General features: G+C 40.6%; 1 protein-coding gene and 1 long non-coding RNA gene across 9 annotated transcripts in view; one reads left to right on the forward strand and one right to left on the reverse strand.

Moving 5' to 3' along the window:
- Nucleotides 1-5,517, reverse strand: part of LOC133488950 (uncharacterized) — a 30,637-nt gene extending 25,120 nt beyond the window's left edge. Inside the window, exon 1 of the long non-coding RNA XR_009791776.1 lies at nucleotides 5,464-5,517. This is a non-coding gene — a long non-coding RNA (uncharacterized LOC133488950). The remainder of the gene's footprint in view (nucleotides 1-5,463) is intronic.
- The window catches only part of LOC133488945 (receptor-type tyrosine-protein phosphatase S-like), a 119,533-nt gene that overhangs the window by 31,576 nt on the left and 62,192 nt on the right, over nucleotides 1-25,765 (forward strand). For 4 of the 8 annotated variants that reach the window (XM_061797495.1, XM_061797497.1, XM_061797499.1 and 1 more), the window contains 3 exons: nucleotides 1,990-2,197; nucleotides 10,829-10,977; nucleotides 15,388-15,529. In XM_061797495.1, the coding sequence (XP_061653479.1) occupies nucleotides 2,059-2,197; nucleotides 10,829-10,977; nucleotides 15,388-15,529 (430 nt within the window). In that variant the 5' untranslated portion in view covers nucleotides 1,990-2,058. The remainder of the gene's footprint in view (nucleotides 1-1,989; nucleotides 2,198-10,828; nucleotides 10,978-15,387; nucleotides 15,530-25,765) is intronic. The other 4 variants (XM_061797498.1, XM_061797500.1, XM_061797504.1 and 1 more) reach the window with 1 other exon arrangement.

Here is a 25,765-nt window from a genome sequence, read left to right on the forward strand (position 1 = left end):
CGAATTCACATTCGTTTCAACAATTTGATTAATTGCACAGCATTTCAGTTCAGTGTCAGCTCTTCAGCGTGCACATTTAATTTCGACAGAAATTGCATTCCTGAGTTACTTACAGAATATGAAATTTAAGCTTGATGCACACCGAGCGACTCAGCCGAAAACCGACTGTTTCGCATTGTTTGTGGTTTGGAAACTTCTTTTCATGAATGGCCTACGGTCGGCCAATGGTTTTGCTGTGATTCAAAATCTGAATAGCCGGTGCATGGCATTGTAATGTCATAGATGTAACAGCCAATTAAAAATGAGCTTTCACAAAAAAGCAAACAAAAAAACACATATATTTTTCTGGGTTTTAAACGTAAGCAAAACCCAGTCGGCCGGCGACCCCAAATGGTGCTGCCAAGCCGTACCAATGCAATATATATATACAGTACTGCGTATATATACAGTATATATTGTGTTTTGCAATAATACTTAACTGTATTTATAATTTCATATGTACCTGTGACTACATACAGTCAGTAAATGGGACGATAGATCATTGCCAACATCCTCACAAAATATCCACACTCTTCTTATTCTCACCCATTTCCTTCTTCGTGGCCATCTTCTTCTTCCTTGACAATCTCGCCATGTTTTTGTCGTTCAACAAAAAATGCAGAACAGTATACTGTATGAGGTGCCTCAAAACCTGATACAGGCTCGCAGTATTTTTGGTGCAGCGTGTTGGTCGATGTGTGGTGCTCAGTTTCTTGCTGTGTGGTGAAGAATCTTCAACTAATTTTTTTTGTGATGGTCCACTTGACTCACTTTTGGCCGCCTCAGTTGGTGTGTGGCAGCCCTAAAGGCCCCTGTTTTTTGCGGCTGAGGCAGATTTCCTAAACGATTCCTGCAATGTTGGATGCACATAATTGTTCAAAATGTCTTGGTAAAATGAAAAAGTTTCAGATGGAACTAGCCTAGCCTCTGACGAATAGATTAATTGTGGTGTGCCTCATTATTTTCACCCATATACTTAGTGGTTTAGTTCGGATGTGCGTCATATGTGACAGGTAGACAAAGGCTCCTTTCTCCCCTACCACTGTTTTGTCATAGAGGAGAGGAGGTGGAGGACAGACTGAAGAGTTATTGATGGAGGGATAGTGAGCCTCTACTCTGCTTGTGTGATTCTCAGCATGAACACAGAGCTAAATTATGTGAAGCCGTACGTAGGAGGCCGGGCGTGTTTTTACGAAGAGAGGGACGGATGACAACCTCCCTTAAATCTGAAGTCTTTGACATGTACGCCACTATTGCATTTTTGCCACATTCCGACCCATCCATCCATCCATTTTCTGAGCCGCTTATCCTCACAAGGGTCGCGGGAGTGCTGGAGCCTATCCCAGCTATCATCGGGCAGGAGGCGGAGTACACCCTGAACTGGTTCCCAGCCAATCGCAGGACATTCTGACCCCTCAATTAAATGTTTTCCACTACTGTGGCAAACTAGAGGTCAATTATTTACTCCTTTATGTTGCACCATAACAATGAAATCGAATTATTTCGGTCAGCGCTACAGTTAAATTAAATTAGTAAGACTTTTGAGGAGGGTAAAAATGTATCACTGCAGCTTATTTCAAGTTTCACTGGTACAGAGGCTCATTAATGCTGAAACAGTGTGGCAAAATAACAATTTCAGCTTGTTTCTTGTTTTAGTTGGTGCACAGTAGCTCTATTGTTCTGGTATTAGTTGAGTCAGGGCTGGCCCACATGAGCCCTTAATCCCAGTTTGAAGTGCTTTGGCGAAATCAAAAGACTTAATCCTGCATTAGCATGAATTTGGCTTTAATTTTTCTTCATGAGGAGGATTTCACCTAGCTCGGTTTGAATTTTCGGATGAGTCCGCTCTTCCCCTTGCAGTGCGCTGACATTTCAGCGATGAATCAGAGATTCGGTGACAATGTTTTCATCCATTTTGGCTGACCTTCATGTTCTTGTGTGTGTCTGCAGAGTGCCTACCCCTGCTGAGCGAAGCCCCAACCACATTTCAGTCATCTCCAAGCGGCCTACAGCAGGACCATGCTGTCCAACACAGGCCGTGCGCCAGACCAGTCCAGGAGGCTGATCCCTGGGTTCCGCTCCAGGACCTCCTCCCTGTCTCCCCTACTGCATCTCATCATCCTGCTAATTAATGTGAACAATCTTTCTGCAGCCTCAGGTATGTCTATTGTATTTTACATTTATTGTCATGAAGCATATTCAGTTGTATTCAACAGGACAGTCAAACATACAAATAGAAAATGAGAACACGTACAAGGAGCTGCTGTAGGCCACAACTCAAGCCCAAACGCTCACACCGAACTCTGACGTCACTCACTAGGCCATGCCTTTAAAGGCACACATCCAACACATAAATACTACAATATGTACAGTAATTAAACATTGATAAAAATAGTGTATCGCTTTAAATTCTTTGTTTTATTATGTTTTGATTCAATACAGTGCTTTCCCCCCCCCCCTTTTTTTAAGTGTAGCAACATTTTTGGGGGTTGTTTTTTTAGGGTCTCTGCAACAGATTAATGGCATTTCTATTAACTTCAATATTTCAATGGGGAAAATTCATTTGATATACAATGGTGCCTTGAGATACAAGTTTAATTCATTCAAAATTTCAGAACACTCATATCTCAAACCATCTTTCCCTATTGAAATGGTTAGAAATGCAATTAATTCATTCCATCCCCCCAAAACACCCAAATTAGTTTTTTTTGGAACATGTTTTCTGATTAGATAAATTGCACTCAGCATTATTGTACTGTATAAAAACACGGTAATAACTCGAAAACCCTCCAGTGTTGCTGAATTCAAACAATTCTGCAAGGAATAGTGGCCCAAAATAGCTCCACATAGATGTGAAAGACTCATTGCCAGTTATAGAAAAGACTTCATTAAAGTTGCTGCTCCTGAGGGTGGGGCAACCAGTTATTAGCTTTAGGGGACCATTATTCTTTTCACATAGGGCCAAGTTAAATCACCATTTAAAAACTATGTTTTATGTTTACTTGTTTTATCTTTGTCTGATATTTACATTTATTTTATGATATTAAACATTAAAGCGGAGAAACTATGCAAAAAAAAAAAAAAAAAAGTATTTGCAAAGGTGGCCAATACTTTTTCAGGGCACTGTATATCGCTGCAAACAATGATTGACAGTCTAATAGCCAGAAGCCCCACTGCACAAAATGTAGATTCATAGTAATGATGCATTTCACAAAATGTTAAGCATGAGATTATGTGCTAATTGGACTGTTTCCAAGCAACATTAACATCAACCTTTGTGAGCTCCCACCAACGTCCGCTGTGATACCCCCCACAAACACGGCTGACATGCCGTGCTAAAAATTCACAAAATAAATGTAAAATACAAAACAATACTGCCACATGCTCTCAAAGATAAAATTATCATTAGTATTTATACTGTATGTAGTGCCAGTTACTCCCTCTAGACAACTTTGTGGCCAGAAATGCTTCATTGACATTCTTAATGTCACTGCCATTACAATGTATAACAATACATTATCGAAAGTCAGCATTTTATTTTTAAAAGTAGAGTTATTTGACATTTCTACTGCCACATTCAACCATTTTCCCTTTGGAGCCCTGCATATGAAATTGTTGTATTTTTGCTAGTTATATTATGGGGTCATATGACTACCAGCAGGCCCCAAGAGTGTGTGAGCATCTGTCGGCACATGCTGATCATTTCAGGGGTGAAAAGGGCATGTGCGTACACATTCACACACAATCTTGGGGCCCCCTGGTAGTCACATGGCTTGATAATACAAAATACAAGAATTTCATCAACGACCTACAATGGATACAAACTGAACTGTAACTGTAATATATAGTAAAAATGTCAAATAGCACTACGCTGACATTTGATAAATCATGGTTATACACAGGGAAAGTTAGAATCTGGTGGATTTAAGTAAAATGTCAAATATGACTACTTTTCTTCAAAATGGACATTGTTATATACTGTGGCAGTGAGAATATAAATACGTAGTGTAACATTGTTATATACTGTGGCAGTGAGACTGTAAATACGTAGTATATGAATGACTTATGGCAGAAAATACATGGAAAAAATATTTTTTAAAAGACAGTGGATTTGGAAAAGAAATGCTAAAAAGTCACAATAATTCATAATAATAATAATAATAATGTTCGTAAAGTCCCAAAGATTTTCTCATTACAGTCCTTCCCTTTTTGTCTGAAACCTTCCTAAATTCTTGTGAGAAAAGGCTGTCCTACATTATTTGGTTGCCATAGCAACAAAAGTTCAGTGATAGCAGGGAGTATTTCTTGGGAAATAGGGAGGATGTCTGGAGAGATTGCATGTTGACATTGAAATAGGCCGTCAATCAGATTTGAACATTTTACTTACTCCTTACTTACTTCTTCTGGTGAATGGCAGCTGCTATATGTAATCAGGTGTGAATGGGATGTACCATGTGTGAATATATGGGGAGACAGTCCATGTGTGGGATTTGGCATGCCCAGGCTTTTGTTTGCATGTCTGTAAGAAACTGTGTGTGTGTGTGTGTGTGTGTGTATATACACGTGTGTGTATATACACGTGTGTGCGTGCGCATGTTAGCGTGTGCACGCATGTTAGAGCGTGCGCATGTGTGCGTGTGTTAGAGAGTGTGTATGTGTGATATAGAGGAGTGAAAGCAGCCTTGTGAGGACATTGGAACTGGACTGTTGCTTGTTAATGTTTTGATGAGCCGGGAGGTCCCATCAGCATGTTTCTCATCATTTTTTTGATGACAACATTTGCACTGATTTCCTGCCTCAGCGGTCCACACACACACACACACACACACACACACACACACCTACACGCACATACACACACAGTACACGCTCACAAAACAAACAAAGCACATTGCATTTTCGTTGCCATATCACTGACCTATACGTGTATTGTGTACAGTATTCCGTTGGAATGTAGAGGCATCTCATGCAGAATGTATCATATCAAATTTTGAACTACCGTTCCACCAAATTGGTGCAATTTGCTTATTATAACTCTCTTTTTTTCACATTGCAGTCTGATAATACACATATTGAGCGACTCATGTGTCTTGGCCCATCTCAGGCAACTTTTTATTTTTTATTTTATTTTTTTATGTGATTGTTTTATTTTACTGAAACTGCTCATTTGAGTAACAGGACTGAACGAAACAGGAGTGAGTTTTTAAGCATAGATTTATCAAATATATGAAATATAGCCACATTTGATTCATGCTAATAGCATGAACTAACTAATAATTGACTCTAAACAAATGACAGTGATTCGACAAATTAAAAAATACATATCATCCAAAGTATAATATAGGTAACAGGACTGAGGTTCATTTTAACCCCCCAATCATTGTTGAAATATCATCTATTATACAGAAAAATTAATGCACTTACTTTTGGCCTTTCCATGGCCTGCAGAGGATCTGAATGATGCAACTTACTGTGGACCATGTGACTTGTGGAAGAGTCCAAATGTTTTTGAGGGGGCTGATGTGCTTTGGACACAGGGCTGAATGAAAACCCAGAGACATGACTACAGAATGAATTAATCTTTTTTTTTTTCTTTTTTTTAAGAAAAGGAAGGGGGACAGGCAACAAATGCTATTTTTCTATTGCTCAATGTAGTTTAAATTAATTGTTTAATTGTAATAAGTGATTATACAGTCATATCAATGTGCAGGGCACTTTAAAAAAACATGTTACAGTTAATTGTATATTGCATTTATGCATTTTATTTCCTAGAGACTTTGGATTTGGATACAACTGTGACTCAATCATCTTTATGTCAAGGAATTGCTTATTATGCTTGATTAAAATGAGATGCAATTAGCTTTTGTCAAAACAAACGAACAGGAAGAAATGCATTAGTCAAAATGGCCTCAAGGCTTGTCAGACCACAACCGCTTACACTGTAAACCCCTGACATCAGGTATGTTTCTCTATTCAAGCCAAATGCAATTTGCAACATCAGCTTTTCCCGGCCTGTATACGTCTTTCAAAGAGGATGCATTTAATTTGCATTTACCACTTTAAAGGGACGATCGCAACCTGACCTGCGCCAGACATCATCGACCTCCATTCCCTCCCATGACGAATGCTTTGTTAAATCTGAAACTGAGCGCAGCCTCAGTCAGTCACTTAGACGATTACAGGTTTAAAAAGGTGTTTTGTAAAAGCAGGCAAGTGGTAGAAGATTAGTCGACCTGGCTGCTTTGGTGAAAACGAGTGAAAGCTTCTATTAAGAGAAAGAGCCGCTCATTAGTACCCTATTTTCCAGGCAGCTTCCTGAAACCATCCAGCCATAACAAGTTTTTGTTCAGTGCAAATCCACACAAAGTCAGTGCCTTGCGGGGCTTTTCCCTGGCTTTAAGAAGAGGCTTAAGTGGTAACATTGCCAGCGGGGTCGGTTTTGCAAGAGGATTGGTGTTGAAGCGCATTTAAGAGAGTACAGAAAACATTCTGGACTGTACATAAAGCCAGTGAGACCGTGTTTGTGCTCAACAAGGCATATGAAATTCTGTCATAATCCTGTCACAGGAACAAGGTGGTCCGACGTTACTATTTTTTTTTTTTTTTTTTGTACTTTCGCAGGTTTTAGGGGCTCACTGCTCTAAGTGTCCCCAAGCTTCTCTTTGGGTTTAATAGGCCAGACATACGGTGCTATTGGGACGAATGATGGCCACGAATTTGTTCTGATTGACTGCTCTGTGCCAACTCCAGCTTTATGTATCATCCTGTTGAGGATTGTGCCTAAGCATTAGATGAAACCACTTCATTTCTGACATTCTGGCTTTGTTCCATTTATTTCTTCATAGGACACTGCGCCTCTATGACATGATATTTTTCAAGTGACTCATTGCAAAAAGCAGTGGCTCTAAAAAGAATGAAAATGCACCAGTCAAAATATATATATATTTTTGGAAGAAACCAAGAATAATATCCAGGCATCGCTAAATTTCGCAAAAACAATATTCACGTCTCAAACATGCCAGAAAATGTGTTGTGGTTTTATGACACCGGGGTAGAATTTCTGGCAACAATTCCTATGTCTGGCGCCAAAGTAACACTGCACATCATCAACAGAGGAACACCACACCCACAGAGAAAAATGTTGGTGGGAGTATCATGCTTTGGGCTTGTTTTTCTTCAACTGGAACAGGGGGATTTAAGGGAGTTGGGGTGGTGTCCTCCAGAATGATTATGAAAACGAATTAAATTCCTATCTAAAGGCACCACTGTATGTTCTATTGTACATTTATTTTGCATTTTCAGCCAGACGTACGAGGTGTGTCAGAAAAGATCCAGGACTGGTGTCACAAAAGATATATTTCAAACCCAAACTACATGTTTCCACCTAAAATGTGGGCCAGATAATCAACCAGCACATCTACTGCGGCGTTCACTTTGTCCAGTGTGGGGCAGGAGAACGCATGGCTGCTTCACAATGGTACCCTGCCTGCTCACAATGCCCTGAGCATCTGACACTTCCTGGCCAAAAGAACGCCATTTTTAACCTCCCTACCCAATTGACCGGGCTTTTTGTAATTGTTTTCCTCTTTCCCAAGTTCCACCGGCTCATCAAGCAAACCTGTTTTGAAGACGTGAACGATATCAAAGTGGCTGTGACGATGGAGCTGTGGAGGATCCCGGACGAATCCTTCCAAGGGTGCATGAAGGCGTGGCAGAGAAGGCTGGATAGTGCGTTAGACTTCAGGGGTTCTACCACCCCAATTCCAATGAAGTTGGGACGTGTTAAACATAAATAAAAACAGAATACAATGATTTGCAAATCATTTTAAACTTATATTTAATTGAATACACTACAAAGACAAGATATTTAATGTTCAAACTGATAAACTTCAATGTTTTTAGCAAATAATCATTAACTTAGAATTTTACGGCTGCAACACATTCCAAAAAAGCTGGGACAGGTGGCAAGAAAGACTGAGAAAGTTGAGGAGGTTGGGACGTGTCAAACAAGTAAAAACAGAATACAATGATTTGCAAATCATTTTCAACCTATGTTTAATTGAATACACTACAAAGACAAGATATTTAATGTTCAAACTGATAAACTTGATTGTTTTTAGAAAATAATCATTAACTTAGAATTTAATTTAATTTAAATATTTTTTTAACACGTTCCAAAAAAGCTGGGACAGGGTCATGTTTACCACTGTGTTACATCACTTTTTTCTTTTAACAAAATTCAATAAACATTTGGGAACTGAGGACACTAATTGTTGAAGCTTTGTAGGTGGAATTATTTTCCATCCTTGCTTGATCTACAGCTTCAGCTGTTCAACAGTCCGGGGTCTCTGTTGTCATATTTTACGCTTCATAATGCGCCACACATTTTCAATAGGAGACAGGTCTGGACCGCAGGCAGGGCAGTCTAGTACCCGCAGTCTTTTTCTACGAAGCCACGCTGTTGTAACACGTGCAGAATGTGGTTTGGCATTGTCTTGGTGATATAAGCAGGGGCCTCCATGAAAAATACATTGCTTGGATGGCAGCATATGTTTCTCCAAAACCTGTATGTGCCTTTCGGCATTAATGGTGCCTTCACAGATGTGTAAGTTACCCATGCCATTGGCACTAACACAGCCCCATACCATCACAGATGCTGGCTTTTGAACTTTGCGTCCATAACAGTCCGGATGTTTCTTTTCCTCTTTGGCCTGGAGGACACGCCGTCCGCAATTTCCAAAAACAATTTGAAATGTGGACTCGTCGGACCACAGAACACTTTTCCACTTTGCAGTCCATCTTAGATGAGCTTGGCCCAGAGAAGCTGGCGGCATTTCCTGGTGTTGTTGATAAATGGCTTTTGCTTTGCATAGTAGACTTTCAAGTTGCACTTACGGATGTAGCGCCAAACTGTATTTACTGACATTGGTTTTCTGAAGTGTTCCTGAGCCTATGTGGTGATATTCTTTTCACATTGATGTCGGTTTTTGATGCAGTGCCGCCTGAGGGATCGAAGGTCACGGGCATTCAATGCTGGTTTTCGGCCTTGCCGCTTACATGCAGGGATTTCTCCAGATTCTCTGAACCTTTTGATGATATTATGGACCGTAGATGATGAAATCCCTAAATTCCTTACAATTGTACGTTGAAGAACATTGTCCTTAACTGTTCGACTATTTTCTCACGCACATGTTCACAAAGAGGTGAACCTCGCCCCATCTTTGCTTGTGAATCATTGAGCAATTCAGGGAAGCTCCATTTATACCCAATCATGGCACCCGCCTGTTCCCAATTAGCCTGTTCACCTGTGGGATGCTCCAAACAGGTGTTTGATGAACATTCCTCAACTTTCTCAGTCTTTTTTGCCACCTGTCCCAGCTTTTTTGGAACGTGTTGCAGCCATAAAAGTCGAAGTTAATGATTATTTGCTAAAAACATTAAACTTTGTCAGTTTGAACATTAAATATCTTGTCTTTGTAGTGTATTCAATTAAATATAGGTTGAATATTATCTGCAAATCATTGTATTCTGTTTTTATTTATGTTTAACACAAAGTCCCAACTTCATTGGAATTGGGGTTGTACTTCCAAAGGGAAAACAATCTGTGGTGATACCAGTCCTGGAAACTTTCTGACATATCTCTTATCTATTTTTTTTCCCCATTAGAATTATAAAGGTCAGTGATCACGATGGGGATCGAAATGGAATCAGATCGATAATCAGAATCAGAATCGCAAAATTCATATCAGTTCCATTCCCTAAATATAGATTGCCTGATAAACTTTCATCTCAGAAAACCTGTTATTTTAGCAAGGTCATGTTCACTGATTTATAGCCACCGAAATGAAACCGTATGCTTGTTATAGCCAGTGAGATGTGAAATTGTGCTAACAGCCTTTTAGAATCTGCAAGAGATCGTTTGATAGGCTTTTTTTTTCGGTTCCTATTCCTTCTTCAGAAAAGGAGTGAGTCAACACAGCAGGACATTAGCCGCCCAGACTTAGGAGAAGTGGGAGGAGGGATTCAGGTTGCCATGGTAAGGGTCATCCTGCCTTCGCCCTGATGGATCGCAGCGTTTCTGTAGCTGACGAGGAGTTAAGCTGGCCACCATGGCAACAGGCCACAGACAGATCGCAAGGGGGCGGGTGCATGTTGACTGATTGATCTGAATCACTTGCCAGGAAAAATGTAGGTTCAGTAATAGTGGCTCAATGGCCGACTTGGAAAATTGTTGTTTTCTTGCACAGGGCAATTGTAGCACTTTTCAACTCCTGCACTCCAACACAACACATAATAGTCCCCATCATTCTCCTCAATTTCCCCCCTCTGGGTAAACAAATTAGCAGTAATGTTGATAGACTGACTGAAATGGTAAAGATCTTTAGAATTTGTAAGTGCAAATGCCCCAAGGTGACAAATTGACCCATCTGTTATTAATACACACCAATTAGATGCTTGTATATTGTCCACTTAATGTTTGCATAAGAACCCGGAGTGACTTGCTGCAGTTCAGGGCTCAACTGGCCTGGAAGAAGCAGAGTGTAAAAGACCGAGTTGAACAGGGAGAGTGTTCCTCTGAAGCCCAACGCTATTTTTTATTTACTACCCACAGGAAGTCCTTCAGAATGTCCTCTAAATGATACCCAGGAATTTAGCTCAACACAAGGTAGCACAAAGCAGACTGTGGCCAGTGCAAATTTGGAAGTTGTCAGCAGGGTGTTTGTTATTTAGTCATTTTTGGTGATCAACGTTCACGTTTTCTTTTCTTTTTTCTGCTTTCTCCTCTCAGCTCCTCCCAAGTTCACCAAGATTCCTACAGACCACATTGGTGTATCAGGAGGCGTGGCGTCTTTCGTGTGCCAAGCCACTGGGAATCCTAAGCCGGTCGTCTACTGGAACAAGAAGGGCAAGAAAGTCAACTCTCAGCGTATCGAGGTGGTTGTCACAGTGCGCAATGTCAAAAACTTACGTTTACTGCATGGCATGCACAAATATGACAAATAGTTTGTATTTTGTAGTCTATGCTGTAGTTTCTATCATTGTGCCCAGAAGCATGTTTTCCCAGACAAAGCATTAGCCAACAGTATGACATTGCCATTCTTCTGTACAATAATTAAAAATTTGAATCTCCTGTTTCCCAAATGTGAAACATTAGAGTCCCTGAAAAGTGAAAAGAAATATACTGCATCTAAATGTAAGTAAATTTGACACACCACAGAGAAGAGTGTTGGTACCCTGCCAACTTTAAATGGTTAAAAAAAAAATCACCAAATATATCAAATGAGGCTTCAATATAATAAAAAATCAAGCCGTTCTCTCCACTCTCAGAAGCTGTGGGTGTGTCTGCTGATTACGCTGAAACCACGCCCTGCTCATCTATCCGCTGTCAATCACATGACTGTACTACGACCTGGAAAATTTTAAGCTACTTTGTCTAGCATCTTTCTTATGCGTACACAAAACTATGTTTGAACTGCGAAAATATATCCACTTATATCTACTTACTGGAATACTTACTGAGTCATCATGGGGCTTTTCCACGCCACGACAACAAGGCGCTCTAAAGCGGCCACACCACGGACTATCCGAAGGGAGAATGCATTTTCAGAGTGTAGGCATAGCTAGCTAGCTCACCATGATGTACGGCTTAGAGACAGTGCCACTGAAGAGAAAAGTAGAAGCAGAGCTGGGGGTGGTGGAAATTAAGATGTTGAGGTTCTCTCTAGGAGTGACCAGGTTGGATAGGATTAGAAATGAGCTCATCAGAGTTCAGTTCTCATCAGTTAGAGAGAGCAGACTTTGTTGGTTTGGACACATCCAGAGGAGAGATGGTAAATGTATTCGTAGAAGAATGATGAGGATGGAGCTGGCAAGAGAGCTCAAGAACGACCTAAGAGAAGGTTGATAGACATAGTGACGGAAGACATGAGGGCAGTTGATATTAGAGAGGGGATGCAGAACATAGGCTTACATGGAAAAAGATGACGCGCTGTGCTGACTTCTTACGGGACGAGCCAAACGGAAAAGAAGGAGAGGCATAGCTAGCAAGCTAACTGCAGCTGTGGCCAAGTGGTTAAGATCTTGGCCTGTCACCATCAAGTCACCAACCGGCAGACAAATGTTGTTTAAAAAATAACGTCAGCTTCATCAAGTGCGGACGGAGCTTGAAAGAATGCAACAACATACCATCCACCCCAACAACCCCCGCACCCACAGCTGTGGTGTCCTTGAGCAAGACACTGATACTCTGAACTGCTCCCCAGGCGCTTAAGTATCCCACTGCTCCAGTGTGTGCCATTAACAGCGTGTGTTTACTTTGTTAACAGCTGTAATTGAATAAATGCAGAGGGGAAAAAAATATATACATGCATGTTCTTGACAATAAAAGATGATTCTTCTTAACCTGCACGTCGCAATTGCACAGGATAACCGCTCATCCAAACAGAGGCACTCAAGTCCTCATATAGTGGACGGGATTAATAACGCACTCCAGACTGAAATGGTTAAAAACTGTTTAACACTATATCTCCATTAATGAGTCATAATTTTTTTCAGTCTGCACATTTTCGGGTTATCATGAAACATGCAAAATGTATGTTTAGAAACAAATCTTTCAATTCACTTTAAATTTAAACCTGAATAATGTATGGAATTCTTGAATAAGTATTAAATGCATTTCTAAGTTGTTTCTCCTCAAAACTGTGGCTGTTTAACAAGATACAGGAACCCAATTTGACATAGTGGCCTAATTGTGTAATGACAACAATTGTGTCAGTTTGTGCCATGCCAGAGATTGAAAGAATACTTATTATTGGGGTGTTACTTAAAATAGTTTTATTTAATTCATGTTCCTTTTTTATTTGATTATTATTTCAAATTTAGCATTTTCAGCACAGTATATCATGTATGTTGAAAATAGCCTAGATGTTGAAAATTGTCTAGATTAATGTACTACAGTGTTTATCATTTTGCAGGATTTCGGATTGAACACGAGATGTATACCGTGAAAATTAGTGGATACTCCTTAAATCCCAACATTAACATTTAATTGGTGCCGTTAAAATCATTATGTGCTAAATGTTTTATTGTTCGCTCAAAGGCAAAATTCAGCATTATGTTCCTTGGCAGTTGAGGCCGAGCCGTTGGGAAGTGGGGTTAAATAAAGCAATAGTTGAACAGATGCAAAAGATCACAGGCCTTATTTTGGGGGGGGGTGGGGGACTTCATGCACCTCTGAGGAACTTCCATCTGAATGCAGTATTATCTGGTCCTTTTAATATATGCATGCTACTAAGACCATGCTTGCCTGTAAATTAATAATTTACTGTAACATAATGCATGGTTCAACATTATATTCCTAACAGTGAGCCCAGAATGGTAAGTGTAACTTGCTTGGGTGTCTTGGCACAAGATACAAGTTTCCTGCAGGTACAGTATGTGTCTTAATGAGAGGGGGTCATGTATTAACAGAGTAGGGTCATGTTGAATTTATGTAAAAATTTCCACATTCCTGCTAAATCTAACTATGGGAAATTAGATACAGTACAGTGTATCATTGGAAAGTTCAGCTATCGGACACCTTGGAATTTAACAAAAATGGAAAATCCCGAACAAAAACATAAACAATGACTGACAAAGCCAACGATGGTGCAGTCAGATTCTCAGAAATTTTTAGCAGAGGGCTAATTGTTAAACCCTGGCGGGACACTCTTCGTAGGTCCCCATAAATGGACACGTCACGTGAAAAGACAACATTTGGTCACTACAAGGTTAAAATGCAGTATAACACACCTAATTGAGATTGTAACAGGTAAAATATTCAAGTATTATTAGTAAGTAATGTCTTACATTACTTGGTTGCAGCAAAAAGTGATAATCACTGTAATAGCTTTAATTTTGTTACACGCTAGTTTCGCTACAGATGATGACAAACTACAATACTAACTTCCATCCATCCATCCATCCATTTTCTGAGCCGGTTCTCCTCACTAGCGGGTGTGCTGGAGCCTATCCCAGCTATCATCGGGCAGGAGGCGGGGTACACCCTGAACTGGTTGCCAGCCAATCGCAGGGCACATACAAACAAACATCCATTTGCACTCGCATTCACACCTACGGGCAATTTAGAGTCTCCAATTCATGCATGTTTTTGGGATGTGGGAGGAAACCGGAGTGCCCGGAGAAAACCCACGCAGGCACAGGGAGAACATGCAAACTCCACACAGGCGGGGCCGGGGATTGAACCCCGGTCCTCAGAACTGTGAGGCTGACGCTCTAACCAGTCGTCCACCGTGCCACCACAATACTAACATGTCGAAAGTAAATTTAATCACTGATTTTATATTTGCACTTGTCAAGTAACTGCGTTCAAATGTTCTAAAACTATGTATGGTATTTTAGAATGTACAGTAAGTTTGTCATTCCATTTGCATTATTTGCAGTTCGCTATTCACGAAATTTATCCTTGCGTTTTGGAACCTAAAATCTCACCTATTCTCAGTTTTTGTGCTCTTTTTGTAATGCACTATGACACCAAAATATCATTCACTGGCTAATGGGAAAGTAGTAATTGCTAGTAAGGAAGTACTTTGAGGTGACGCATCTCAACTGGGACTAAGATCTTTGTATGTCGCGGCGGAACTAAATTTTGCTCGGGTAGATCGCGGAAGTTACGAGAGAGTCTTCATCACTGTGTATGATTTTGTTTTTTTGCTAAGTGGCTATTAAAAAGCTCAAGCTAACAAACAACGGAGGTCTTGTAATTGCTTTTCAATTTGTATTTAGGGGTCATGAAGGCTATATACAGTACATGTGCATTTCCAGTGATTAAAAAAAATAATAATCAAAACGTTTTGGTATCATAGATTGTGGTCGATATCCTCCTGGCAAATTCAAAACATCAAACATCCTCCTGTTCAACTTCCAAGGGTCCACTGTGACATCTTTTTCATTTACTATTGAGAATCTGTTAGGACTGACAATAGATTATTTTTTCTTTAATCAGATTAATCACACTTTAGAATTTTGATTAATCACGATTAATCACAGGCACCAATTTGGCACGGAGCACAACAGTCAGAGTCTCCTCACTCATCTTTGCACTGGTGTAAGCATTGACCCGATCACTGACCTTATAGCAACCTGCACCGCATGTCAAATATACATCTGCGATTAAGGTAAGGTAGTGTAAATGGTCAAAATAAATTGTGTGATTAATCTGAGTTAATACATGGTGAATACGATATTGTTTTGTGATTTATATCATGAGTTAAAACTTTTAACTTTTGCAGCCGTAGAATTTATGTTTCCACTGCGATGAAACTAATGTCTTTCTCTGTTGCCATTCAGACCATTGAGTTTGACGAAGGCACAGGCGCCGTGCTGAGGATCCAACCTCTCAGAGCACCTCGAGACGAGAACATCTACGAGTGTGTGGCACGCAACAGCGAAGGAGAGCTGTCAGTCACTGCAAAGCTGGCCATTATCAGAGGTGAGACAAAGGCAGCGGTGGGAAGCAACAAAGTACAAATACGTCATTACTGTACAGTACTTAAGTAGATTTTTCCGGTATCTGGAATTTACATTTGTATTTATTTTACAGACATTTTTTGCTTTTACACCCTATATTTGAAAACTGAAATGTGTCCTTTATATTCCTTACTTTGTCAAAATGGGCTTGTTACTATTTTTAACCGCCATGGATGATAACATCCATCCATCCATTTTCTGAGCCGCTTATCCTCACTAGGGTCGCGGGAGTGCTGGGGCCTATCCCAGCTATCTTCGGGCAGGAGGCGGGGTACACCCTGAACTGGTTGCCAGCCAATCGCAGGGCACATATAAACAAACAACCAGTCGCACTCACATTCACACCTACGGGCAATTTGGAGTCTTCAATCAACCTACCACGCATGTTTTTCGGATGTGGGAGGAAACCGGAGTGCCCGGAGAAAACTCACACAGGCACGGGGAGAACATGCAAACTCCACACAGGCGGGGTTGGGGATTGAACCCTAGTCCTCAGAACTGTGAGGCAGACGCTCTAACCAGTCGTCCACGTGCCGCTGGATGATAACATGATGTAGAAAAAAAATGTAGGCTTACTGTAAATATAGAGAGGTAAAGTCAACCGTGGTTCAGATCTTGATGGATCAATTGAATTGTTGGGATCTTGGAGCGTAAACAACAGGGACAGCAGCAGCATGGAGCAACATGAACCAGGGAGCATTAACAACGACAGTAAACGATTCGGAGAAGGAAGGTATTACCATCCATGGCCTTATTTAAGACAATTATTTGTTGTTGTTGACTCCAATAATGATGCGTGGTGAAAGCATTTTTGTCTTGTGCCACCCTGTAGCATTCAAAAGTTCACCGTTTAATCTGAAAAAACACATGCAGATAAGGTGTATATTTTAAGTTGTTATTATTAGCTAATTAAGCATTTGTTAGTCAGTTCTCAACATTACCAAAGCTATGGGAACATGTTGTTTTGATAGCATAAAAGTCGAGTTAACATTAGCTTGCATTAGCTAACAAACATTATATACGATTGATTATTATAAAAAAATATGTTTTACTTTTGTACCTAACAAGTGTTAAAACAGATAGCAAGTTTGAACGTACCTTCACTTTACTAATTCCCCCCTCGAGTCTCTGACCAAAGCCGCGCCGTCACTAACTAGTGTCTCAAACATAGAACATGGCCATTCATAACGGCAGGCGACTATGAAAGTGCATAGTCAAGAAAAATGGCCACAGACAACACATATACACCCTCAACAAAATAGCAGTGTTAGCAATATTAAGATAGCATTAGCACTGTAAACAAGCCAACAATAGCCACAAGGCTACGTTGGTAGCATGTCTTATTCGTAGTGGAGTGTTAGTATAAGACTAAATAATATCGCTTTGAAGTTTTTTTTTTTGTTTTTTTTGGGGAATGTACAATCAATTAAAAATCAAGACGAGATAATCAACTTAGCTACCTGTCAAGCAAAAACGCTGCTAATTCCGTGTCGCTTCTGAATCCTCTCCACTGCGCTTCCGTCTGCTTTTGTTTGCTACTCTTATGCCCAATTGTTGGCAAATGTGGGGTTTTACGGAGATGGATATTCTGCCATAGGGCCAGCAAAGCTCCTGAAGCCCAAGTACCGTATTTTCACGACCATAAGGCTCACTTAAAAGTCGTAGATTTTCTCCAAAATGGACGGGGCGCCTTATAATGCGGCACGCCTTATGTGTGCACCAAGTTCCAAAATCTATAAATGTTGTGTGACGAGTGCGCCGCTTTACTGACAGGGAGCATTTCCTGCCGACACGCTGCTTATACAGAGGAAAAGCGGACGTGGCTGAGGACAGCATGTGGACGTAAAGGGGGGAAAGTGCGTGTGAAGGAGGATGCTAAAGCCACACCCCCAGTAGGTATATTGCGTCGGTCAAGCCAGCCTCCACTCGTAAAGTAGCAATCAAGCCAGCCGCCCCTAATTTCCCTAATCATACTAGGCATTACGGTAATAAGTTGCCAACTCGCGGCGAAAGCCACCTTGAAAATGAAAGCTTCCCAATAATTAACAAAATTAGGGGCGGCTGGCTTGACTGCTACTTTACGAGTGGAAGCTGGCTTGACCGCAGTCGAAAACTGCACCTACAAAGAGACACGCTTACGAAGCACAGTTTAAACTGCAAGCTATCAGTTACGCGGAGGAACATGGGAATCGAGCAGCCGCGAGAAAATTCAATATCAACAAATCCATGGTTCGCAAGTGGAGGAAGCAGGAAAACGAGCCTCGCCAAGTCAAGAAGACGAAGCTGAGTTTCCGCGGAAAAAAAAGAAAAACAAAACGCCGAAACAAGGCGAGGTGGCCTGAGTTGGAAGACCAACTCGAGCAATGGATTAATGAACTCCAACTGCTGGACATCGGTGTAAACAGGGCGTTCAAAGTGAAGTGGCGAGCGGCGTAGGAGCAATGGATGACAGATGGCGAACACAGCTTTACTAAGATAAGGAGGCAACCCCGGGCGAGTTACGCCACAATTTGTGAATGGATTGTGGATGCTTGGGCTCACGTGTCTGCTTGCACTGTTGTTCGAGCTTTCGTAAAAGCCGGCATCATTTCTGAGGAGCCGCACGGCAACGAGACTGCCTCGAACCAGGCGTGTTTGATTGAGAACTTTCCCAGCTGTTCATTTCGGTTACAGAAGATGAGGACTTTGATGGAGTTGTGGATGAGGATTGATCAAAAAATAACGTGAGTACATTGTTAAATATTTAAATAAAGTACAACCGAACTCAGTTTTGCTCCCGCTGCCTTTTTAAAAACATTGTTTTCGCGTGCTTGCATGCTACCGTATGTTTTACCATGCCTTCGCCCAATAATACGGTGTGCCTTCTGTATGTGTTAAATACAGAAATAGACCCCGTAACTGAGACTGCACCTTTTAATACGGTGCGCCCTATGGTTATGAAAATACGGTAAATAGATCAGCAACTGTGCCCATGAGTGTATGGCAAATGATTGACACCTTGTCAGTGAGTAGTGTTATAGTAACACTATTACAAAGAAGGTGCCTTTCTGGGCTAATAGGTCAGCGCGATGCTGTGGCAGTGTGATAGACACATCGTAAGTCAGTGTGTGTTTTCACTGTGATGGGTGAAATGCAGAGAACAAATTTCGTGTGCATGTTCATGACAATAAAGATGATTCTTCTTCTTAAGTCACACCTTCTGTCTGTTATTGGTTGGTTTTCCTCGGGTTTACTATTTTTTGAACAGGGTTGGGCATCGAGAACCGATTGGAACCGGTTCTCCCAGAACCGTTCAAATTTAAAAATTTCGGTTCCCAGTTCGATGCCTAGTCCTCCAGCCGCAAAGAAGAAGTGCCGAAAAGCAACGAAGAAGCAGTGTTAACCAATGAAGAAGAACGGGCACGATGACGTGCTTTTGCCCAATGGCAGCGGCGGCAAACAAAAGTGTGTCTTAACTTTGTTAAAATGAATGACCAGTCGCCCCAGTGCAACACTTGGAATAAGATTATATTGTGCAAAGGAGTTTTTCCCGATGTGTAGCGTCTGACGCGCTCCAAGCCTCAGCCGACACCGCGCGGAGCTTCAGTGAAGTCAACTCTCAGTCAACTGGGTGAGTGAAACAATAAAATACATCGATGCCAACATTGAGACAGCTAACAAGGTAAACAGTTGCTTGCATTTTTGCACCGATGGTTTTTAGTGTTTATTTTAGTCTTCCAACCAACATAAGCGCCGATGGGGGGAAAAAAAAAAGAAAAAAGAAGCTGAACATTGTGCTAAAACTTTACCGTAGCAACTTTACATCACAATGAATTGGGACAAAATTCACATAAACGTTGTTTCGCAGTATCACAAACACTAATCTTGTGCCTCATCGGTGGGTAGGGAAAGGAATCAGCGTTTTATAGCATTTGGTTCCACCCATTAAAAAAATAAATCAATCAATCAAAAACAATCACCGGTGCAGTGAGAAGTTACTTTTCGTGCCAAAATGCTGAGTTCCGGTGCGTACCCTTCAAAATAAAAGGCTTGAAGCTTAAACCAAGAAGTCAAGTTAAAACCTGCACATATAAACCATTTGACGTGATGGAACAGAATACAGGGGCAGCTATATAGCATTGTCAAAATAATTATTTTAACAATGCTGTCAGTGAAGTCAACTCTCAGTCAACTGGGTGAGTGAAACAATAAAATAAAATAGTTAAAACAGTTCAAATAACTATTTTAACAATTTATATTTATTATATTGTATTTAATATCGATTCAAATATTTAACTTTTAGCTGAAACAATGAATATTAAGTCAATTGGGTTAGTTCCACATACATTGCCTTTTAGTTCCTAGGTTTGATATTGATACTGGTTATAAAGAACCTCGAGTCAAATGATCATTTTTGTCTATGCTGCAGGCTGCTAATAAAATGGATGTTCATAATTTGGACACCCTTTATTTAAACCATGCAAGGTTCTTTGACCCAGCCCCCTAAAAGAATCGGAATCGAGAATCGTTTGGAACCGGAATCGAACTAAGGAATCGCAACCGGAACCGCTCAAATTCAAAGGATGTCCAACCCTAGTTTTAAAGGACATGCGTCATTTCCGTGCTGTCATTTGCAGTGCGCCACCAACTGGGCCAGCGCGGGAAATGAACAGGGCATTCACTAAATATAAAAAATAAGATCCTGACATACAGAAAGATGTTAGAGGACCTGAATGGCTTAATCAGCATTGTGTCATCTCCTCCGGTAGTGGCTTGTTTGAAAATCTATATTTTTTTAATTAAAAAAGTTGTGGATTATAGCTTTATGTACAGAAGTTGAACCACTACCACTTTTGCCAGTCTTTGTTTTCTTTGTTTTTCTCGAAAGTATGTGTACTTCTACTTTAGTACCAAGTGAATACTTCTGCCACCTCTGGACAAAGGAGCACGTGGCTCTTTGAGTTTCATCACTGTCTTTGCACGTGCAGGCACCTGGCTTCGGTTGTTGTTCCCCCGGTCGCTGTAGAGAGCCAGGCCAAAGCACGACCCCCGCATGAGCCTGCAGTAGACTTTCCTTTTTTTAGTCACATCAGGCTCACAGGTTAGCGATGCTGCTGCATCCCAGCATGCCCCAATCACTGGCTCGTCCTGGCCAGAGTGTTGGTTAATCACTGGTTCACAGCCTCCTTGGAGGAATACTCTCCAATGTGGTGCTCCAACACGCTATGAACTTGACTTGCAGCTGTGAGCACTGGCCATCTGCCCAGCACAGCAGCAAAGGACAAAGAAATAGAGGGGGTGCCTGCCGGAGTGGCTATACTCCATGAAGAAGAAAAAAATAATCAAGGGATTAGACTTCAGGGTGGCAGACAACCCGTGTCTGCTGGCAGAAATTGAGGAAGCGAGAGGGAGGAGGGAGGTCGAGGAGAGGTGAAGCACAGTTGCTAGAGGGTGAAGAAACGGGTGGTGGCGTGAGTCAAGTGAAACAAGAGATGGAATGGGATGACAGAGGAGTGGAGAGGAAAAGAAAAAACGGTAAGAATGGAGGAGTGGGTTCGGCGGGGTGATGAACAGAAGGTTGACCTAGCCACCCCCTGGCCATCTGTTAACTGGGCCCATCATCTTTGTACACAGCCCCAATCTAAAACCCATTACCACATGAACTACACTTGGGGGACGAGCCTCTCGGTGTGCGTGTGCTTACATTGGCCTTGTTTCTGTTCGTGAAAACTTTTATCCGAATGAATTCATCATGACATCTTTGATTTGATTCCCCCTAATCAGAAGCTTAGTGTATTGAATTGAAGAAAGGATTGCCAGGGATGTCAACAAGATTTAACCTCAAGTATGAAATAAAGCTGGTTGCTGTGGTTAAATATTTGCAGACGTTTTGGAGACTATTGTTATAGAACTTTACAAATATGGATATAGACAGGGGCACAATATGATGGTCAGTACTTATGGTATACTGGAGTATCAAATACAGTGGAACATCTGTTTTTTATGCCCTAGTTTTCATACAATTTTTTTCGACAAATTTTTACGGCGAAATTTTGTCCCAGTTTTCATATACCCGATTGGTTTTTTTTTGTACAAAAAAAAAATTTAAAAGTCTTAAGTCATTTATATGTATTCATTTTATGCTGTTTTTTTTGTGTGTACGTAAAGCTATCTTTATTTTCATTATTTTCTGGAACAGATTTATTCAATTTAAATGATTTCTTATGGGAAATATTGCTTTGGTTTTTGTACACTTACATTTAAGTCAAACTTATCGTAACTTAATCACGAAAACCGAGGTTCCACTGTATCAACATTGGCTCCATTCATTCATTCTCCCCCATGTACTGTCATCATTGCAATTTCTGTACATCATGCTTTTTCTTCACCATGCTTTTCTACAAAAGTCATGGCACTTTTATTGTTGTTGGCAAAATATCGTGTTAGAATAATATCACAAGTTACATAATAGACAGATTGGTGAAAAATAACGAAATAAAAGGGTTATAAGAAATAAAGAGGGGACTCCAGGAATTTAATGTTACACAGCAAACTAAAGGCAATCAATGTGTTTTGTTACCTGACTAAATTTTATATTAACCGGTCATCTAATGAGCTCCACTATAAAAGCTGTCTCAAGAACTCAAAGATATCAATGCTCTATTTTTAATTTCCATTAGCGGTATTAATTTAACAATACAATACTTATGTATTTGTGGTATTATACTGATAATGTGTTTCTAATATTTTCCCCATCTTGTGCAGGTTAATAAACTAACATCTCCCAGTATGATGCTGTGCAGTTATATACCACTACATAACAAACAAAATAACCATTTTGTATCGTAAAATTAATACCTCTCTTAAGGAAAAGTGAGCATTATTTTCTTTATAAAGCCAGAATCTTTTTAGGTTATTTAAAAATCCGTTAAAAGATAACATATCGCAAATGAATGAAACAAAAAATAAACATACAGTATGGAAAAGTCCCTAAATTGGGGTACACAACAACAAACACAGACTCATAAAATATACAATAAAAATGTATCATAGATAAAATTATCAAAACATACAGTACATGATAGGGACAATTGAAAAATACCAAGATCACAGTCTGAGAACAACATTAACACTCTTACATGTTCAATTTAAAATACCAACCATGGTAATTGAGAGTTTCAGGGAGTTTACAGTTATAGACAATATTTTTAAATGCCAACAATGGTAATTTACAGTGACAGGATGATTTATTTATTTATTTTTTTTAAATAGAATTAAGATCACTCTGTTGACCATTTATTTAGGGAGAAAAGTGGTATTAGGATGAAATGCAGCAATACTATATAGAGGAATCTTAGCATGACCTTCATCCTCATTGTTTTTTTAATTTAAAGGCTTAGACTTCACGTCCCTTGAAGGGCTTGATATGGTAATCATACTAACATGTTGAGCCCGCTTTTCACAGAGCCTTGTGTATTTTAACCCATTGTAGATTACAAATATTATTTATTTGGCTTTATAATGTTTTTACTGTATAATATTCCTTTTCACATCCTTCTATTAAACAAATAGTGACCACTTGCTAGAACTGCAAAGTTATTATCAATGGAAAACAATTCAGAAGCATTCATATTTCAGTAGGACTAAAGTGGCGGCAACACTGACGTGACACATTCTCTCAAAAGTCAGGCCTTCAAATTAAATGCATACCAGTATGATACCAGGTCAACCACACTATCTATTGCCCTTTTGTGTTGAAGCCCAATCTTTTGGCAGGATGTGTTTCACCAATGTTGCCCGAGTAAAAGCTTGCATTGTGGTCTACACCTTGGCATCGGTTGAACCCGTTTTATACAATTTACGAAATGCTTCGGATGAATGAGTGGGATGACGCCACACATGAATCTACACAGTTCCAGTGTGTAATAAATTATTTCCCATAACTTCTGCGAGTTTACCTCACTGCATCTGAGCATTTGCAGTAATAATCCAAAAGCCATCAACCCCAACAAGCTACAAAATGTCAGTGCTTCATAGAAAATCATGCCATCCGAGAATGCCGTTAAGTGCACTGAAGTCAAAAATATCAAACAAAATCATAAACCGAGTCACTCGAGGAAATGGTCCCTGACCCGCTGATGTCTCAAAGATGCTTTCCATTAGTGGCCAAACCTTTCCACTTGTGCAAAAAAAAGTATTTTTGTCCACTGACATGCTCCATGTCATCATTTAGTATAATGGTTGACCGACACTAATAGCAGTTTGTGTGGTGCTTGTGGTGGGCCACGGGATGTGGTTTATTGCTCTATACGGTTGCTAATAGATGAAGATGTGGCAGTTTATCGTCACTGAGATCTTTGACGTTACCTTTTCTGTTCCTTTACCCACATGCTAGTTCATTTCACATTTCTTTCACAACTAGCCAGCCGGGCTTCATGTAGCTCTAAGCATTCGGTTTCTAATTTCTTCCCTTCTTGTTTTATTCATTTTTTTCATTTTTACATTTATCTCTCCTGCATGACCTCACTGTCTGTCCAAACGCTCTCCTCGACCCACACTTCCACTTCCCTGCAAACCAAGTACTTCTATGCAAATTGCTGTCATTTCGTTGAGCCTTCAGAAAATGTGGATATCTGCAGTTCTGCATTTTGGAAAACCTCTGGTGAGGGAGAGGTTCTCATCACTGCAGCAGGGTGTGTGCTTGTTTATGTTATGACTGTTCGAGCGAATGCATTAACTCCTTCTTTCGAAGGTTACGTGTGCATGAGGATATTTGTGTGCGGGTGGTTTGTGCTATGTAATCCTGATTATACTCACCTCCTTGTGTCCCACTTTAGGAGAAAGGGAGGCAGAGAGTGGGGGAGGCAGAGGGTGAGGGAAGAGAAGGGAGGATCTGAGAGGATCTGCCACCACCATAAACAGCCTTCATATGACGGACAGTCAGATCAGATCCCACCCGCCCTCAGGCGTCTGCTGCACTGGCAGGCCGGCGGCTCAAGTAGCAGAAAAAAACAGAGGGTATAAACTCGTCCTGCAAGAGGATTACACTCCTTGAGTGGAGGAACTGGCTCTTTAATCGTACATGTGCCTCGTTTTTACATTTTTTTAAACTTCCTGCCTCCCCTTTCTTCTCCTTGCACACAATTATCCACGCTTGTTTGCATGGAAGTGTGTGACATGGCTATGTTTGATGTGTGTGTTTAGTGCCGCCGGATCAGAGTGCTGAGCCAAAGCGAGGCTTGTAGATAGAGGTGACTCGCGGGCCTTATTTTTCATTGTGTTGTGAGCTGATCTATTCTCATAAAGGGCCATTAGCATTTAAAGTGCTCCTCTTCAGTCGTCCTGCAGTCTATAGGAGTCAAAGCATTAGAGCCTCTGAGGACTCCAGATTATTTCTGAATCAGACTCCCTGAGATCGTTTTTTATTCAAGGCTTATTTCATGCACATGGCCATTCGTTACCCAAATGAACTGGAGGATGAATAGGCAATGTGTTTCTCAACCAGGACAACTCTAATTTGTTTCTGTTGTGTGTGTGAGTGCTAGTGTCACTGTGTGTGCGAGGGATGGAAACAAAAAGACGGCCAACACAGGAGAGAAAAGCTGGAATGGTGTTTTGTTTGTTTGCATCATTTGCATTAGGTCCTTGACTCTGTGTGTCTCCTCTGCCAGTTTGAGCGTGTGTGTCTGTGTAAGAATGAATTGCGTATTTGCCCAAATCGGGTTGCTTTTGCCGCCTGTTTTTGGGCACCAGGCCTGGATGTCCTTCTGTAAACATAACCGGGCCAAAATGTACGTGCTCAACCTCATGATGTGCACAAACACAAAACTCCAGGGGGAACAATGCTGGCTGGTCCTTGCCAATGTTCCTGAAAACACTGTTGACATGCTCTGTGTTTATAGACGCACTGCTCATTTTCCCATATGCTGGTTTATCAATTTAACCACGAGATGACAAATAAAATGTACTTTTTTCACTGCAGTGTTTGTGTCTGATAAATGATTTATTTTGTGAAAAGCGTGATCAAGGCCATGCCTGCAGTGTCTATTTCAAGCAGCCGCTGACTCACTCAGGAGGTTGGCTCAATACCTGTAGCTCCCACATCCAGTCCAGTATCTGTGGTGTGCAGTGTCTGCAAAATATGCATGTACCGTATGTGCACTGTTAATCCATCCTTTTATTTATTTATTTATTTATTTATTTTATTTTTTGGGTCTAT

The sequence above is a fragment of the Phyllopteryx taeniolatus genome, chromosome 14, assembly GCF_024500385.1.
Source record: "Phyllopteryx taeniolatus isolate TA_2022b chromosome 14, UOR_Ptae_1.2, whole genome shotgun sequence".
Lineage (NCBI taxonomy): Eukaryota > Metazoa > Chordata > Actinopteri > Syngnathiformes > Syngnathidae > Phyllopteryx > Phyllopteryx taeniolatus.